At 36.6% G+C, this 20588-nt stretch overlaps 1 protein-coding gene across 1 annotated transcript; it reads left to right on the forward strand.

Annotated features, from left to right (window-relative positions):
* Positions 1-7369: 7369 nt before the first annotated feature.
* On the forward strand, positions 7370-18891 carry LOC130799473 (uncharacterized). The gene is made up of 3 exons (XM_057662577.1): positions 7370-7797; positions 17754-18011; positions 18486-18891. Exons 1-3 carry the CDS (start codon positions 7488-7490, stop codon positions 18743-18745), a joined length of 828 nt encoding a protein of 275 aa, XP_057518560.1. The 5' UTR covers positions 7370-7487; the 3' UTR covers positions 18746-18891.
* The last annotated feature ends 1697 nt before the right edge of the window (positions 18892-20588 follow it).

Genomic DNA, 20588 nt, shown 5'->3' on the forward strand with positions numbered 1-20588 from the left:
TTAAGGTATTTGGAGGTTATAAGCTCATGGGCCAAACGAGGAGGCTGGGGAATCCAGAAAAAGCCCATTGACCGAAAGTCAAGGTCAACACAAAAGGTCAAAGGGTATTAAGGTAATATGACATAAATAATTTAAATAAATAAATAAATTAAATAAATGTTACCATGACATGTAGCCCCACGCATGAAGGATGATGTGAGAAAATAGCCCCAACGATTGGAAACATCTTCCTTTATGCGGAAAAAATAATTGTCCATCAAAACCGAATTTACGAAGAAATACAGATATGGAAGACACTAGAATCCCCAAGGAGACAATTATATCCACAATCTGACAGACCTTTTGAGGGATTTTGAAAATTGGGCTCGTAAGCTTCGAATCGACTGTTCACATGTCAAATTCCGAGTTGTAACGAAAAAGTTGTGACATTTTCAAAATAACCGTATGAAACGCACAAAGTCCAAGAAGAAAGCGAGCAAAGTGAATAGAGCCGCGGCTTGTAGCATGTCGTGGGATAGCCCCAGCCATCTATATCGTGCAGCAGCAAAAATGTTAGCAAGAAGGTTCAATCTCGCGACTTCCAATGCTGTGTGTGGCACTTGGGACCAGCTGAGACAGCTGTTTACTCATGCAATATTTCCCGCAGATTTATTATATTTTGATGGCTTCAGCTAAACTACTCCTATGCCGAGAATACTCAATGACTTAGAATATTTTTAGAATTTGACCCACATAAGGGGGTCCGACTTGTCTACCTCGCGGACAACATGATGGTTTCCTCCCTTCCATTTCGGATCATATTATATCTAAGGCTGCGGAAATTTTAAGGTACTAGGATGTTACCATGACATTTTGCAAGTATTTTGGGCCACAGCTTGTAGCGTGCTGTGAGGTAGCCTCATGTCACGTGTCGACTCTTTCCCTAGTCTTACGTGTGCCACTTGCTTACACTCCCGTCGTAAGACAAGTCAGGCAAACCCCAAAGGTGTATTGCTAAATGATGTAGTTGGTGTGTTTGTGTGGATTTGGCTAAGACTTTGAGAAGATGTGAAGTAAGTAGGAACACAAGAGTTGGGAAATGTAAGTGAGGTTTATGTATTGCACAAGGAAAGCTTTTCAAGTGAACTCTCAAGTTGTTGTGTACAAATGAATGCCTTGGGGTATTTATAGGCAACACCCCTTACTACTTGTCCTACTTCTAGAACATTCTAACCTCCTCAAATGGAGGGATCTAGATTACATTTTTCTAGAGAATTCTACATAATTACAAGTGTTAAGATACTCTAAAGTATGTACAAGAGTTGCCTAGAGAATTCTAGACACTAGATATTTACAAGGCTCCTTCAAGAGTTCTCTGGAACCTTCTAGAGTTCTCCGGAACCTTCTTGATGATTCCGGAAGTCTCTATAACCTCCTTTTGATGTAAGACACCCGGATACCAAGTTTCGTGCCTCTGTCTTGTGTGGGGGTTATGAGCCATGCGTGACACTCAGCTGTCTATATCACCCGACAGCAAAAAATGTAGGTGTGAAGGTTTGATCCCGCGACCAACGAAACATGGCAATGGCACTCTAACCAACTGAGACAGCGTCACCAACATATATCATCTCGCGTGTGCTTGTTATATTTTGGCACTTCCAGCCTAGTCTACGATACTCTAATGCCGCGGAAGTTCCAATACTTAGAATTTTTTGGAACAAGATCGCCCCCAAGGGGGGTCCGACTTGTCTACTATGTGGATAAAATCACAATAATTTTGATTTTATTTTATTTTATTTTTTATTATTTTATTTCATTATTATTATTTTTTTAACAGTACTACTTACCGTGGAGTCGTAGGAGGATAATATGCCGCGGCACGAATTATTTGACCCACCTAAGCCTTGAAGTTTGAATAGTAAATCACATGAGCGGTTGATGACGCGGCTTGGATTTATATTTAGATTTTTAATCTTCCCTGGGGGACCTAAGGGGTCCGACTCATCGATATCACGAAATGATAAAAATAAGAATAATTTTACTCGTCTCAACAAGCCCCTTATCTTTCTATGACGCGGAATGAGCAAATACTTTGAAAAATTTCTCCTTTAACGAGTCTCATATTTTTTATGCCGCGGAACGAATGTAAGGGTCCGCGTCTTCAACCATACGGACAATACGAAAATCCTTCCATATTTAGAATGTTTACAAGATTATTGGGGGCCCTTGGGAGTCCGACTTATCGACCATGCGGACACCTTCCATACTTTGAAAAATTGGAAGTTGGTCATACGACGGTTTGTATCGATAAGGAGGATAATGCGGCCTCATGGTTTTTCGCGGCTATCATGGATGAGGCGGCAGATGATCCACCACATTCATAAGTCGGACGGTATATTGAGCAGTCCTTATACTTAGATTTTTCCCAACATTTTTAACTTTTGGGATCTAAATTAGGGTCGGACTTATCGACCCTACGGCTTTGCGAGGAAGTTTGATAACTTAGAAAAAATTTATCAATCTTCACACTCCTTGGGGTTCCGACTTATCGACTCCCTGGACACATTCAAGTGTCTAGGTACTTAGAAAAATTATTGATATTCCTCTTCTCATTGAGGGTCCGACTTATTGATGACACGGACATCTTCCACAATAATTGTTTCATGCCTTATAAGAATTGTAGGCAACACCAAGGCAAGTGAACTCAGCTATATAGAACAGTGTCGCGGAATAAATAATATCTGCATGGACTAGTTGTGAAATTTTCATAACTTAGAAAAATTGCAAGAAAGTTCGTCACATATAGGGTCCGACTTATCGACTCTGCGGGTGCTTCCACATGGCTAGGTACTTAGAAAGATTTTCCATCTCCCCTCTAGCTGGGAGTCCGACTTGTCGACTTCCCGGTTTTAGTTTTGGATTACACTTCTCGTTGTAAGAGTGTTTAGGTGTGAAGTTGAGGATTTATTGCTGCAATAAAAAGGGATTTTGGAACTGTTCCCTCTCACCTAACCTTTAATATTTCCTTCATTTCTTAAGTTATTAGTGAGAGAAGGTAGAGAGATAAACTCTGACAATCATCAACCACCCTTCAAACTTTTGACAAAATTCTCGAAGATCTTCCAGGGTTCTGACAGAACTTCATCGAGTTTCTGACAAATCTTCAAATTTATTCAACAAGGTATTCAATTTTTCCCTCAAATTGTTGAATTTCTTCAAACTGTTCTTCAAATTGTTCTTCGTGTTCTTGAATGTTAGCTTAGGGTTTTGAATTAGTTCATGAATCTAGTCTTTATTTTTACAAGTTTCGCCTACTACTTTATGACTATCGTTAACATGGATGTCCCGGCTACTCATGAGACAATAGCTAACTTGGACATTAACTCTGCTAACCCGACGGAATTCTCTTTGGTAGTACATAGACGTTTTAATAAGGAGGGATTGCTAATAAATGACTCGGATTATAGCAGTTCAGTGAGAATCACCCCTCATTGCGAATCAATAAAGACCGGGGACGAGTCATCTGTATCCGCTATATATACTCCGGAGATAATGAAATCGGCTCCATGAGAAGTGAGCATCGCTTTCTTCCCAAATTACTTGCCGCGAATAAATCCTGACCTAGAAGGGTTATTGTATGTAGATATGAAAAAGATCAAGGAAGCGACTGAGTCTTCTGGAAGGGAAAGCGCGGTGCCGGTGCCTCTTCCATTTTATATTCCGGACGGCGAGCCCCTCAATTATTTCATTGACCTTCAAACTAAGAGGGACTTGGAAAAACAACAAGACGCCATCTCTCTGAAATGGGGTTTGAAGGATGATATCAACATTATTACTCCGGGAAACTATGACACCGTTAGGTTTCCCCCTCCACATTGTATAGATGTATATTTTCCCTCTTTCGAGTTAGGACTTAGGTTTCCTCTTCATCCCTTTTTCAGGGAAGTGTTAGATTCTTTGAATGTTTCTGTGCCCGAATTATACCCTAATGCTTGGGGTTGTATGGTGGCGTTTAAAATGATTAAAGATGTGAGAAATGTTTAAAATGATTAAAGATGTGAGGGTGAAATGGATGGTGTGTTTTGGGTTGTATTCGTGAAATCTCGTTGTGGCAACGAGTGGAAAGGGTCATGTACGTTGGGGTGTATTCATGATTCATGAAACTCAGCATTTTAGAAACTCGCGACGAGTAGTCGCATATCATGAATCATAAAATTAGTCATTGTATGAGACGATATGAATAAGAAGATGGATCTAGTTAATCAATTGATCTTCCTTATTTTTCTCCATTATTGACAACCACTCTCCCTTATTCATCTCCATTTTCGAACTTCAGATCGAATTGATTAAACTTTTGTTTCTTTTGAACAATTTACTCTTTCTTCTACAATTTAAAGTGGATTTTTTGGTTGAGTTTTGAACTTCAAAGATGTTCTTCCTCATTGATCTCTATTCGAGGAAGTACAAAGTTTCATTCTTCTTTTATTTGATTTCAACATCTTCGAAAATTTTTAGTTTATGCAGAGTCATCCATGGAAGAAAATGTGGTTGGGAGGAGAAAATGAAAAGAAGAAGAAACTTTAAATCAGCTTTAATTTGTTTTAGGGTTTTGGGCAGAGAAGAAAAAGGAACTGGGATGGGGGTTTGGCGAAGGGATGTAAACTAATTTTTTTCAAAAAACTAATTTTATCAAAATTTAGTTGTGTATAATTTCATCAAAATTTAACAAAAATAGTTAACTTCTTGTTCAAGATCTCAGGTCACGAATCAAAGCACCAATGAAAAAAATGACCTAGATCGCAAACGTTAATTTTGAAGCTAAAAATATTGTTGTACATCTATTTATACGACTCACCATTTCATATTTCATTATTTTCAACCTTTTTTCCCAAAACATAAATCCTAACTCTACCATCTTTAATCCAAATCACATCTTTCCCCAAATTAAGGTTATGTGATTTGGATGAAAGATAGTAAAATTTATGTTTTGGGGAAAAAAGTTTGAAACTGATGGAATTTGAATTTGTAAGTCGTATAAATATGCGTACAACAGCTTTTAAATTTCGAATTTAACGTTCGCTAACGTATTCTGTGCAAGAAGGTCACGGTGGAAGAAATTGATAAACCTCAGGGTTAACGCGTGAATTTTTTAAAAATTTTGGTTGCCACGTAGAAAACCTAAAACATTAGGATTACTACGTAGAATTTCCAAGAATTTTTTTAATTTATTAAGTAAACATTAGTATATTAAGGCAAACCGATGGTCCAAATTGTAGCCTTGAGGCACAAAATCAATAACTTAAATTAATTCTAAATAATTAAAAAAAAAGTCGGTCCGTTTGGTACATGGTATTAGAGGGCGGTAATGGTAATAAAATTAAGTAATAAAAAATTTGGTTGTTTGAATGCCTTCAATGGTAATGGATTATAATAAAATAAGGTAATGAAATTACCAAAAAGAGCTATTTTTATTACTATCAAACAACCTGGTATTAGGCTGTAATGGTAATGAAATATTACTGTGGTAATAAAATAAGGTAATGTTGTTTCGAGCTGAAAATTTTTTCTCAGTCATTTCTTCCTTTCTCTCTTAAGCATAGATTTTCCCTGTTTTCCCCTCACTCTCTCAAACCATAAAATAATTTAGATACAATAATGGTTTTAGATACAAATATACAATAATTGAATTAAGAGTCATTACCATTTTTTATTACTAACAACCAAATGCAATCAATGGAATATTATCTTCCATTATCATTCTTTAGTCATGCACACCAAACAAAAAAAATCTTCATTACCAATTCTCATATCCATTCCTTCATTACTATTACCATCACAACATTTCATTCTCATTACTTTATTACCATCAACCAAACGGGCCGTTACATGTTTATAGATCGATTCCATATCCTTCAACATTCACCCTCATTTTCATTGTTTACCTTTTTTTTAACATAATTTCATGCATAGGTAGACAATAATTATAATGGGTCTAATCATATTTCATATTGAAGGTGTATCTTCATAGGATTTTACGTTGGTTTTTATAGTAAATCACTAGGTCAGATTCTTGCCCAAACCTTTACTTCATAGGGTGGCTATCTTTTGTTTGAGTTTTGACCAGTGGTAACTTGTACTTCTATTAACCATGGGAAATTAGATGAATGATGCACAGTGCACTTTATAGATAAGTTATTGCATCACGAATGTAATTTTATTTTGTTTTCATTCAAATATTTACCCTTGTTGATAAGGTATTAGATTTACATTTTATATTTAGAGTAAGAACATTTTTAGTCTTGGAGAAAATTTTATAATGCAGATTTTTGTTCAAGATTAGCAATGACAATAAAAAAAATTTAAAATTTTGACATGAGTAGTGAAGTGTAAAGACGTATTTCAAGAATCTAATTGAGCAAAAAATGAATATGTTTGCGCTTGAAGTTAAGGAAAACAATCCAAACCCCTAATTTTTGTTCGTTTTTTTTAGTGGCAAAAAAAGTTGCTCTCACTTGAAGATCATTGAGCAACTGAAACAAATGCATCGAAAAACCCTAAAACACAAAAATCATAATCTGCTAGAACACAACCACTGGAACAGAAACATACTCGAAAATGGCCAAAGTTTGTCAAGCCAATCTTCATCCTCACAATCAGTGTTAGAGAGAACAACATCAATCACGATCATGATAAAGTTGAGACTCAGGGGTGTAAATGGGTTCACCTCAGAGTCTAGTTCTCTGGCCCACTTTGGATCTGTCTCAACTGATGAGCATTCATCGTCATATGAGTCAAAAGACTCATCATCATAATACTTAGGGTTTGATAGAGGCGATTTGGGGATTTTGAAAGGGGAAAAATCAGGGGAGTTAAGACTCTTCAGAGGTGAGTTAATGACACATTTAGGGTTTTCCACGAAGATGGAGCAAGGTAAAACAAAGACAAACGCAACAGAGAGAAGAAGGAGAAGAATAAGAAACCAGAGGAACACGAAGAAGGAAATCAGAGAACAGAGAAGAACACAAACCCAAATCTAGAGTTCTAAGGAGCAGTTAGCAATGGAGGAAACAAATGGACAAAGAAGAACACGAAGAAATAATGGGAGGGGATGGCAAGAGGTAGGTAGGATTAGGATTAAAATTGGAGGGAATGATTAAGGAGTGTTTAGATTAGGTTGGTTTAATTGATTATTTAGGATAAAAGAGGGGTAAATTAGTTGAGTTTAATTAGAGGATAAATGTAAATATGATAAGTCAAGTAAAGGCATAATGATAAACTTACATAATAAAAAATAAAAATTAAATATTTAGGATGACTTGACCCTAAATGAAAACGGGACACTTAGACCGAATAAGAAGAAGTATTACCGACACACAAAACCAAAAGCCAAATTGTAGGAATGTCAAGACTCTTGACGATAGATTCGTCAATCGTCATATATTATTGCACTCACAAAAGCAAAAGCCCGTCACCTTACTTTGAAGAAAAAGGAAAGTTATTGAAGAACAATGGATCGGGCTTCGAGAACACCAATTGCGATTGACGATGAAGATGAAGATTATCTCATGAGTAATGAAGACAAAATGAAAATTACAGTGAAGGTCATCGGTTTAGAAGGCGAAAATGATACCTTTTTTAAGATTGGGATCCATCTTCCTCTTCAATGGGTGATGGTTAAATACTGCGACATTAAGAAAGTGGATTATGAAAGCACTAGATTTGAGTTTAATGGCTCAAGATTAAGGCATATGGATACTCCATATTTACTTCGCATGGTTCATAATGATTCCATTTATGCCTCCCCTGCTTCAGAATCAGGTATCATTCGTTTTTGTACTTTTGTGAAATGTTACTTATTTTATGAAGGATTTATAATATTAGGTACTTGTTGATCGTTTTAAAGCACGGATGATTCCATAACGGTTTTGATTTTAGTGTTGACTTTGAAGCTTTTAGTCTGTGATTCTTTAGGGTTTTTTGATTGTTAACTGTTCTGGGTTTTGGTTCCGAATTGAGAAAAATTAAGATTTAAAATCGAAACATATTGATGAAATTAATGAAACTTTGGTCATTACATTGCAGGAGAAATTTCATTGCTGGGTTACTTGTTATACGTACTCAGAAGTTCAAAGTTTTTTGTTGTTTGCAAGATGATTTTAGTGGTTTAGATCATCTAATTTAGATGTAGGATCAATAATTAGAGTCTTCAATAGAGTTGGAGAAAATTGCAAATCAGAAACCCTAGTTCAAGAACTAACCATTGTGTATAACTAAGGAATCAATAGTGCAAAACTAATTAACAATAAAGTAACACAAAGGAATCAATGTGGTTCAGCCGCTGGTGGTTTGTGCTTTGGACAAGAAGAGAGGGTTAGAGTATTTCGGGATTACAATTCGAGAGGAGTAGAGATTTTAGGAAGTAATAACATAAGTATATAACTAATCTAATGTGTAATCGTATCATAATCATCATAATCATAACATTTATTAAAAAAGCTATGAAAAGCCAAATGTCAAATTTCTAGAACACTTGCCATGTGAAATTTTTCTATTGAAGTATTTAAACTAACTAAATTAAATATCATCATAATTATTATAACATCTATTAAAAAAGCTGTAAAAAGCCAAGTGTCAAATTTCTAGAACACTTGCCATGTGAAAGTTTTCTATTGGAGTATTTAAACTAACTAAATTAAATATCATTATAATCATCATGACATCTATTAAAAAGCTGTAAAAAGCCAAGTGTCAAATTTCTAGAGCACTTGCTATTTGTAATTTTTCTATTGAAGTATTTAAACTAACTAAATTAAACAGCTGATCAGTTTACATCAATAAAAGATTTGACAATCAATCAATATTAACAAATTTAAAATTATAAATTAGGGAACAAAGTATTAGTCATATAGCTTTTAATAAATTACTGTTAAAGAAATTTAAAAACAAAATAAAGAAATATTTAGATGATATTAAATAATTTATTAAGATTTAGACTGATTTAGTTATAAAAATTATTTCAACTAATCATTATACAATTTAATAAAAAACCAAAAAATCACACATGTCATTCTTTTGGAGCCACGCTAGACGAAAGAATTTTTTTGGTTGATATTGGCTTAAGTGACATAAAATTAATCAACCTGTTATTTATTTTACTTATCAACAAACTATTTAAATTTATTACACATATAAAAATGTCATATCACCCTATTTTAACAATTATTATTTATTACTTCATCTTTAGTATATAATATATTTATTATTACATGTTTCTGAAAATTATTTATATCTTTATATTAAGAATTTCGTATATTACACGGGGTTTTATACTAGTTAAGCTATATTTATAACATTTATCTTAATACGCTTACAATAAACCATCAAGAAAAAACCCTGCACGAAAAACAACTTGTAGAAGCCGAGATTCTTGTGGCCATCTGAATAGCCATGTTGGCGTTAAATGCAGTCAAGAACCCTTTGATTTATCACTTAAAGCCGAGTCAAAGTTGACTCAAGATCCTATCAATGTACAACTCATCCTTAATATGATAGCATGCCCGAAAAGACTTAAAGTTGACTCAAGACACCCAAAACTTAAAAATATTTAAATTGCTTTTTTCGACTGCGTGACAATATCAATGTACAACTCACAGCTATGTACCAGCACACAAGCACACACAAATAAGACTCAAAGGCTCTAAGTCTCAACAACTAGGTACCAGCTCACAAAGCACAATCAAATCAAGAAATATCACAGCAGATTATGACAGAGATAACAAACAGTGCACATTAGCAAATATAATAAACAAATAGTCAAATGCAAGATCAACACAAAGATTATAGCATAGAAGGAATAAAGATTTACAAATGAACAACAAATTGTATTGATTCAAGATTCGCAGACAAAAGCCAATCAATGTTATCCCAGAGAACGCAAGAATACGAACTTCTATTTCTGAAATCAAAATCGTGTAATGCTTTATTAACAATGCAAATGTATAGTAATGTAATTGAATGATGCAAAACAAAATGTAAACAACAAACAAACAAACCAATGTAAACCAATTTAATCAGAAAATTGAAAATCAGAAATCAAAAACGTCAGAATATGTTTTTCCTAGATTTTAAAAACTTCGATTGTATCAATTAGAAATTGAATTGAATGATGAAAACTATCACAATGACTAATTAGAAATCACCTTTATTCAGATTAACAATTGCATGTAATCTGAATACAAAGTTTGGAACGATTTTACCAATTTTCGTGTGCGCTGAGAACTCAGTCTTCTCTGAAACTCCTTTGAGATTTTTTCTCGTTCTTCTTCAACTATGGTGTCTTGTGCCCTCTCGTCACTTACGCTCTGATACCAATTTGCACCAAGTTTGTGTCTTTCGGATTCCCAACCTTGCATACAATCAGCCCCTTCACTTGGAGACAGATTGCTTGACTCTTCAACACACTCACAATCACCAAAAACAACCCAAGAAACCAATTCTTGGTTCTGAGGCCAACCTGTGGGTCTCCCTTCTCCGGCTTCACTCACCTTTAGGATGTTCCCACGCCTTCACCTTGGAGTTTCACTCCCTAAGATTGAAGGTTACACAATAGTTGTTCCACAATCTATTGCTCAGGAGCGTTCCATGCTCTTTTGTTCCAGTTGATTGAATAATGAACACACACAAACAAACAAGGATGAAAGAGGAGATAATCTCAGCTATGCACTAGAAATTGAATGAAATGAAATGAAATCCGATTAATCACTAATGAATTTTTTCATTACATGAGGCCTAGGGACCTATATATAGCTTTCTATGAGTTAACGGCTAGTTTACACACGTGACTAGCACAAGTCTTATTAAAAACAGAAAACAGAAATTAGACTAAGTATTGGAAGGCTGTTCGAGTTGTTCTGCTGACAGGGCATCTTGGGCTGCACTTTTTAGAGTTCTGTGGTTATCACCAGGAGAGTCCTAGGCCCATGATGGCTAGGCCCATGTGCAAAGATGCCCGTTCCAGGTTGACTAGACTCAGGGCACGTGTGATCAGGTCTCAGGCACAGGTGCAAGGTGGCCTGGTCGCAAGCAGGCTGCTGGTCAGTACTTTGGCTGCTTGAGTATGCTGTGTGATCTCTGGGCTTCTCGTATACCTGTTGGGCTGGAGAGCTTGATCGTGGCGTGGATTGTTTATCATATCATGCTCAAGACTTGGATGCTTGGTATACTCCATGTTATGCCATTGAATAGGAACAGTAGGATCAGTGGGAACAGCTTGCAGGTCCTCTGTGCTTGGACCATGTTCTGAGTAGGATGAACATGGTTCAATTCCTCCTTCTTGGGGAAGAATTGACCTCAATTTTTGATCTTCCTGGTATAGCTTCAGTGGTTCTCTACCCTTGGTCTTCTTATCAGCTTTCTTTTTGTATCCTTCATTAGCCTTGCTGATATTCTCCTTGATTGCTTGATGCAGCTTCAACAAACTCTTAGCTTGTTTTACTGCATCCTTTCGCTTGCTGTCATTAAGATTAACATGTATGAGGTTTAGTGGCAGTAGGGGGTTCTCCCCTTATATATATTGAAAGGATGAGTGTTGTGTGTCATAGTTAGGTAAGTCTTCAGGTGGTAACCCAGGTGGTAGGCCGTTAGGGAAAACATCCCTATACTGATTCATGAGTTTTCTCAGCTCAGGTGATACAGTTGTATGGCTACTGTCCTCCTTAGTGGATACCAGATACAGCTCTTCCTTTCCCTTAATCTCTCTATCACACTTCTTCCATAGATCAAGTGCAAGGATGGCTTAGGTGCCTTAGTTATTTCATCAAGAAACACATCAATACATTGCTGCAGCAGGGGTTTAACTTCAGTTGGTGTGCATGTATTCTGATCTACTTCCTTATTGCTCAACACATTGACCTCATTCTTGCCCTTAAACTCCTCATAAATCTTCCTGCTCATGAAATGAACTGGATTCCTAATAGGTGGTGGTATGGATTGATGAGGTGGCAAAGGAATCAGATTTTTGAGTTTTCCCTCATGTCTGATTGTGTATGTGTTAGTGAATCCATTGTGTGTACTCTTCCTATCAAACTGCCAAGGCCTTCCCAAAAGTATATGGCAAGCATTCATCTCCAAGACATCACATAACACCTTATCCTTATATGATCCTATGACAAACCCTACAAGGCACTGCTTAGTCACAGAACCACTAGCATTGTTGTCCAACCATTTAAGTTTGTAAGGGTGTGGGTGAGGTCTGGTCTTTAGATGCAAGTCAGCAACCAAGTCTAAACTAACATAATTTGATTCACTACCACCATCAATTATCAAGTCACACACTTTGTTTCCTACCCTACACTTAGTCCGAAATATGTTTTCCCTTTGATTGCTTTCTTTTCCTTCACATACAGTGTGGAGGCTCCTCCTTATGATCAGGCTATAATGATCATCCTCTGGCATAACTCTCTTCCTTTCCTCCCTTGACTCTTCCTCATCAGTGCTATGCTCATATCCAACCATTTCCCCTGAATCATTTAGTCTATAGGACCCATCAGGTTCATCCCTAGGTACAGGAGGCCAATCTTCTTCTATTCTGCCATTCCTAGCTACCAACATCATTTTACGTTTAGTATCTTCTCTAATTTCCTTCCATTCTTGGGCAGTGAACACTCTAGCATTAGCAAGAATCCTTATAATGTCCATGGCCATGACACTTGAAGCAAACTATTTTCCTCATGGGTACAGTGGCCTTTCCAGGTGCCGTAGGGGGTTGCTTTGTTTTCCTCTGCATTTTGGGTGAACTAGGGCTGTTGCTCTTGGGTGTGAAGCTCTTAGGGGACTTAGGTTGATTGTTCTTAAACATTTTCCTTTTAGTGTGAGATTGCTCAATAGTTTGGGCCATGTTGAAGGCTAGCTGCAGGTCAAGGTTAGGTATAGTCATCAACTGTTCCCTAATGTTCTCCCTCAAACCAGCCATGAACTTCACTAACTTCAGGTCCTCTGTATCATTTATTTCACAAAGCACAATCAGTTTCTCCCATTCTTGGAAATACTCACTTACACTCCTTCCCCCTTGATGCAAGGTACTCCATTTGATGTATAATTGACGGCTATAGTTGATCAGCACATACTTTCTTCTCAAATGTTTCTTAAGTTTATCCCAAGTCTCAATCCTTGGTCTATCCTCTCTTCTCCTCTGTCTCTGCATACCCTCAAGCCATATAGCAACCAACTTTGTAAGCTTGATTTTAGCTAGCTTGTATTGCCTCTCAGGTATCGTGTTCTTATACTCAAAGTATCTATCTAAACTTGCTTCCCACTCTATGTACTCCTCAGGCTTGTTGGACTGGCCATTAAAATCATGTATGTCAATCCTGACTGTTCTATCTTCATGGTCTTCATGGTGGTGGATAGGAGGTCTTCCTTGGTTGCCTATTCCAGCTTGAGCTAAGAGTTGGGTGATACTATATAGTCTCCTCAATGGTTTTTAACCTGACATCCATGGTCTAGGTCTCAACAGCTAGATACCAACACACAAACAAGACACACAAGCAAACAATGCACAACAGGTTCTAGGTCTCACAGCTATGTACCAGCACACACAAATAAGACTCAAAGGTTCTAAGTCTCAACAGCTAGGTACCAGCACACAAAGCACAATCAAATCAAGAAATATCACAACAGATTATGACAGAGATAACAAACAGTGCACAATAGCCAATATAATCAACAAATAGTCAAATCCAAGATCAACACAGAGATTATAGCATAAAAGGAATAAAGATTCACAGATGAACAACAGATTGTATTGATTCAAGATTCGCAGACAAAAGCCAATCAATGTTATCCCAGAGAATGCAAGAATACAAACTTCTTTTTCTAAAATCAAAATCGTGTAATGCTTTATTAACAATGCAAATGTATAGTAACGTAATTGAATGATGCAAAACAAAATGTAAACAACAACAAACAAACCAATGTAAACCAATTTAATCAGAAAATTAAAAATCAGAAATCAAAAACGTCAGAATACGTTTTTCCCAGATTTTAAAAACTTCGATTATATCAATTAGAAATTGACTTGAATGATGAAAACTATCACAATGACTAATTAGAAATCACCTTTATTCAGATTAACAATTGCATGTAATCTGAATACAAAGTTTAGAACGATTTTACCAATTTTCGTGTGCGCTGAGAACTCAGTCTTCTCTGAAACTACTTTGCGATTTTTCCTCGTTCTTCTTAAACTATGGTGTCTTGTGCCCTCTCGTCACTTACGCTCTGATACCAATTTGCACCAAGTTTGTGTCCTTCGGATTCCTAACCTTGCATACAATCAACCCCTTCACTTGGAGACAGATTGCATGACTCTTCAACACACTCACAATCACCAAAAACAATCCAAGAAACCAATTCTTGGTTCTCAGGCCAACCTATGGGTCTCCCTTCTCCGGCTTCACTCACCTTTAGGATGTTCCCACGCCTTCACCTTGGAGTTTCACTTCCTAAGATTGAAGGTTACATAATAGTTGTTCCACAATCTATTGCTCAGGAGCGTTTCATGCTCTTTTGTTCCAGTTGATTGAATAATGAACACACACAAACACACAAGGATGAAAGAGGAGAGAATCTCAGCTATGCACTTGAAATTGTATGAAATGAAATGAAATCTGATTAATCACTAATGAATTTTTTCATTACATGAGGCCTAGGGACCTATATATAGCATTCTATGAACTAACGGCTAGTTTACACACGTGACTAGCACAAGTCTTATTAAAGACAGAAAACAAAAATTAGACTAAGTATTGTAAGGCTGTTCGAGTTGTTCTGCTGACAGGGCATCTTGGGCTGCACTTTTTAGAGTTCTTTGGTTATCACCAGGAGAGTCCTAGGCCCATGATGGCTAGGCCCATGTGCAAAGATGTCAGTTCCAGGTTGATTAGACTCAGGGCACGTGTGATCAGGTCTCAAGCACAGGTGCAAGGTGGCCTGGTCGTAAGCAGGCTGCTGGTCAGTACTTTGGCTGCTTGAGTATGCTGTGTGATCTCTGGGCTTCTCGTATACCTCTTGTGCTGGAGTAGCTTGATCATGGCATGAATTGTTTATCATATCATGCTCAAGACTTGGATGCTTGGTATACTCCATGTTATGCCTTTGGATAGGAACAATAGGATCAGTGGGAACAGCTTGCAGGTCCTCTGTGCTTGGACCATGTTCTAAGTAGGATGAACATGGTTCAATTCCTCCTTCTTGGGGAAGAATTGACCTCAATTCTTGATCTTCTTGGTATAGCTTCAGTGGTTCTCTACCCTTGGTCTTCTTATCAGCTTTCTTTTGTATCCTTCATTAGCCTTACTGATATTCTCCTTGATTGCTTCATGCAGCTTCAGCAAACTCTTAGCTTGTTCAACTACATCCTTTTGCTTCCTGTCATTAAGATTAACATGTATGAGGTTTAGTGGCAGTAGGGGGTTCTCCCCATATATATATTGAAAGGATGAGTGTTGTGTGGCATAGTTAGGTAAGTCTTCAGGTGGTAACCCAGGTAGTAGGCCTTTAGGGAAAACATCCCTATACTGATTTATGAGTTTTCTCAGCTCAGGTGATACAGTTGTATGGCTACTGTCCTCCTTAGTGGATACCAGATACAGCTCTTCCTTTCCCTTAATCTCTCTGTCCAATTTTATTTGGGTTAAGTGAGGTTCAAGTTCACTTAGTATTCCTCAAAATATGCCCCTTAGTGATTTTTTCACTAGGAGCTGCACAATATCAAAAGTTTTAAAACAAAAATAAGCAAATCTAAGCACCCAGTCATTTGATGAGGAATTGCCTTTCATAGTTAATTAGGGAAAATGGCTAGTCCATAGGTATGTCCTTTCATCTACTAATAAGGGAAAAAATGCACCAAGATTGTGTCCTTCGAATTCACAATCTTGCATACAATCAACCCCTTCACTTGGGAACAGATTGCTTGACTCTTCTTAACACATATGATCACCAAAATCCACCCAAGAAACCAATTCTTGGTTTTCAGGCCAACCTGTCGGTTCCCTTTCTCCGGCTTCACTCACCTTTTGGATATTCCCACGCCTTCACCTTGGAGTTTCACTCCCTAAGATTGAAGGTTACACAATAGTTGTTCCACAATCTATTGCTCAGGAGCGTTCCACGCTCTTTTGTTCCAGTTGATTGAATGATGAACACACACAAACACACAAGGATGAAAAGAAGAGAGAATCTCAGCTATGCACTTGAAATTGAATGAAATGAAATGAAATCTGATTAATCACTATGGAATGTATCATTACACGAGGCCTAGGGACCTATATATAGCTTTTTATGAGTTAACGGCTAGTTTACAAACGTGACTAGCACAAGTCTTATTAAAAACAGAAAGCAGAATTTAGACTAAGTACTGGAGGGCTGTTCGAGTTGATCTGCTGATAGGGGCACCTTGGGCTGCACTTTCAGAGTTCTGTAATTATCACCAGGAGGGTCCTAGGCCCATGTGCAAAGATGCCAATTCCGGGTTGACTTGTCTCAGGGCATGTGTGATCAGGTCTCAGGCACAGATGCAAGGTGGCCTGGTCGCAAGCAGGCTGCTGGTCAATACTTTGGCTGCTTGAGTATGTTGTGTGATCTCTGGGCTTCTTGTATACCTCTTGTGCTGGAGTAGCTTGATCATGGCATGGATTGTTGCTGTCATCATGCTCAAGACTTGGATGCTTGGTATATTCTATGTTATGCCTTTGAACAGAAACAGTAGGATCAGTGGGAGCAGCTTGCAGGTCCTCTGTGCTTGGACCATTTTCTGAGTGGGGTGAACATATTTCAAAAAACATCCCTGCTTCCCAGCACAAATTTTCACACCACAAATCGACCTAAATTTACAGCCACTGTAGGGGGAATAACCCAACCCTTTTAGGATTAAATTACTTCCTAATTACATGACAGCAGTCTTCATGCTTGCCAAGTTGCTGACTTTTCAGGGAGTCTGTTGCTTCCAGTAAGCTACAGTCACACATAGGTCCTTCCATGGAATCCATTTCCAAATATTTCTTGAGAGTCTAGATTCTTCATCTTCAAGGTCTTTGTATCCATTTTCAGACTCTTGTCCTCCTTGTTTTCTGATGAAAGAAGCAGAATAGCAACTCTTACCTTCATGTTGTCAAATGTCCCAGCAAATAACTAGTATTTTTTTTGTGAGGGGATAATTTAGAAATATATATTTATTTTCCCAAAAAGTAGATTACAATTGATAAGATTTGTATGGGGAAGTACTTTAGAAATACACAATATGAGGTGTTGAGTCCATTAAGTGTCCTTGTTTATGTCTAGTAAAATATCTGCAATAAATCGGTCCAACTATGCTCATTTAAATTAATTATATTACTGTATTTTGATACGTATACGCTGAAGAAAAATAAAAAAAGTTTTACTATATAGGTTATGCAATAAAAACAAATCATGAACATACCTAAATTAACGTAATTCATACAGAAATCATTGGATTTGCAATTAGTTTGTTTGCATAATGTTTTATTGGGCAGGTCCAACTGCCGCGTAATGATGAATCAAACCAAAAAAATTATTCCATCCGCTGAGCTCCCAGCCTCCGTGAGAATGCCGCTTGGGATTTTCTTAGGTTTTTTTTTGAATTGTATTATTTTGACCCCCTTTGAACTGTAAATGATGCCTGCATTGAACCATGTTTGTTCAATTTAATCTTCACAGCAAGATTTTCTCATTTGCTTCTTTTCTCAATTAAAATTTAGGTATAAACGGTAATAGTGCTGTACCATATGTAGCTCTATGCATCCGCATGTATAAGAAGAGAGGCATATTTCATAGAGTGAGACGTCATGCATTATTACTGCCTCAGCTTGTTCAATATTTTTCTGACGTTGCGCACCAAGATCATTCCTCTATAAGCTTTGTTTACAACGGATTAAGAATTTCTCAGAATCATACAGCTGACAAACTAAGTATGGAGGATGGTGATGTCATTGATGGCTTTAATTTTCACACGATGAGTAAGTTGAACTTTGACTTCATTCAATTTAGTTTCAGAAGATTATTTTATGCAGTTAGTCATAGAACTGGACCATTGAACATATTCTGTAGTTTATCTGTTAGCATATGATGAAATCATGAAACCTTATACAATATACATCTGGATTCATGGATTGTCATTGTTTAGAACAATACGTTTACATCATCATTGTCCTTCTACTTGAGTTATCAAACTCAATTTTAGGCTGTAAATAAAAAGGACATGAGATGACTTCCCCACCATTAAGTAATTGGAACCGTTGGGGAAAGTAGAAGTGTCCTACAACTTGTGATTTTAGCAATCAAAATTCTTTTAGTTTGCTGCTTTGATGAAACGAAACTTCTTGTGTATCATGATATCAACCACATGACAATTGAATATGAGTTCAATATTATTGTATGTTTTAGTAATATTTTCTGGTTGGTTTTTTGATTGTCTCTCTTTGTTCGTTCAGGCTCTTCATTGAGAATAACAACCCCACGTTTTACTCTTAAATTGAGAAGTCCAACTGGACATGAATGCTATTTCTCAGTCACTCCAGGAACTTATTTGGGTAGGTTGATGGATAAATACTCCGAGCTGGAGGGTATTCCTTTTGATCATCTTAGGTTTATTGGTCATGGAAGACAGCTAACCTTTGAAATGACAGTGGAGGAGGTACAACTCAAAGATGGTGATACCATTGACGTCATACTCAGTCATAGGGGAAGCTAACCTTTGATGAATTCTGCACTCTTATATATTTATGTCCTTTGCCTTTAATACTCTTTATATGAATTCTGAATATATTTAAATATATTCTGCACTGTTATATATTCTGCACTGTTATATATTTGAAATGACAGCTAACCTTTGATGAATTCCAATATGAAGAACGATCTACGTAAATCTAAGGATCTCGTCATTATTAGGTGACTCGCATCTATCAAGTATGTTTTAATTTATAGATTAACAATAAATTACAAATTAAAAGTGGTTGATGAATAATACTCAAAAAGAAAATAGGATGTTCGAAAAGAAACGAAAAGAGTATGTTAATTTCATATATGTTTCAAATTTATAACTTTTAGAGAATGTAATCAATAGATATTAAAGCATATATTAAGGGGTTAGTGATTTTGAAATTTGTAAAGAAAAGGGCATAAATTGGAAAACTTAGATATTTCATTGATCTATGACTCTTGTAGAAAATGTGTTTGATCCAGCGCTTACTTATGAAGTTTCCAAAGAATCTGCTTTCATAGGTCCATAAAGGAGAAATGATTCTCATTGTGATTGTCCTTTCACTTGATGCATTTCCGGAAAAAAAAAAATTCCTTCCTTATATTTCCAAAAAAAAAGGCACTCCTTTATTATATTTCCAACCAAAGGATTTGATCATGGATTTAGATGTGGGGTATGATATGATCCGTGCATGTCCAAATAAATGCACATTATATTGGGGTGAGATGGAGGAGAAAGATTCTTGCTCTAAATGTTCTGCTTTCAAATGAAGAGTGAAACATATATGGATAAAGTTCCAACAACGGTAGTGAGATATTTTTCTTCAATTCCTAAATTAAGAAGGATGTATAAATCATCTAAGATATCTAGAGACATGAGATGACATGATCAATGTAGAAACAATAATGAAATTCTTAGGCATTTGATCGACAGACTATCATAGAAGGAATTTAATGCTCGATACCCAGAGTTTGCGAATGATTTTCGTAGAGTTGGGCTTGGTCTTGCTAGTGATGGTTTTAATCTTTATTTACCCGTTAAACACGACTTATAGTACATGGCCAATAATTTTGTTTCCTTATACCTTACATCCATCATTATGTATGAAGCCATCTTCATTTATTTCCTTGATGATCATTTTGGGGAAGGAAGGATTAGTTAATAACATTGATATTTATATGCATCCTTTGATACATAAGTTGAAATTGTTGCGAAAATGTGTTAATGCATTTGATTTATGCACCAATGAGATATTTACACTTCAAGCAGCTTTGAGGTGAAAATTTAAGGACTTTCGTACATAAGTCATGTTATCGACATGCAGTTAAAGGGTTATAATGATTTCCCTGACTGTAATTACTACTCTATCTATATGGGTTGGAAATAAGATATGTTATGTAGGACATCGTTACCTAATGATCAACAGCTAAGGTTTCAAGCTAGCTTTTTTAATGGGACTAAAGAACATGGTAGTGCTCCATCGCCGACGCTTGGTTCTGATCTTTTAAGAGAGCGAAAAAAGTTATGGGAAGCTCAAAAGTCATTGAGAAAACAAAACGACAATGCATGGATGATAATGATATCAATGATGCTAATATTTCTTTAGACTAAGAGGAGTATATTAGTCGACCTCCTAACTACGAGTATAATACTCTTTGTTAAAACTTAGGGCCCGTTTGGTTTGCACAAGGGAATCGGAATGGAATGAGGAAAGGGAATGAAGAAGAAAGGAATGGATTCCCCTAATTTAGCCTAGTCGTTTGGCTGTGTTCAGGAAACGGAATGAACTGCTCATTGATTCCCTTTGTGACTGTTTGGTTCAAGTTAAGGAATC

This window comes from Amaranthus tricolor, chromosome 14, assembly GCF_026212465.1.
Source record: "Amaranthus tricolor cultivar Red isolate AtriRed21 chromosome 14, ASM2621246v1, whole genome shotgun sequence".
In the NCBI taxonomy this organism is placed as follows: domain Eukaryota; kingdom Viridiplantae; phylum Streptophyta; class Magnoliopsida; order Caryophyllales; family Amaranthaceae; genus Amaranthus; species Amaranthus tricolor.

What these genes read in the sequence shown, in the direction of transcription:
- LOC130799473 (XM_057662577.1), top strand. Translation starts at nt 7,488, where the DNA reads ATGGATCGGGCTTCGAGAACACCAATTGCGATTGACGATGAAGATGAA. An exon ending in CTCCCCTGCTTCAGAATCAG is followed by an intron (nt 7,798 to 17,753) that starts GTATCATTCGTT and finishes ATTAAAATTTAG; the next exon opens with GTATAAACGGTAATAGTGCT. An exon ending in CTTTAATTTTCACACGATGA is followed by an intron (nt 18,012 to 18,485) that starts GTAAGTTGAACT and finishes TTGTTCGTTCAG; the next exon opens with GCTCTTCATTGAGAATAACA.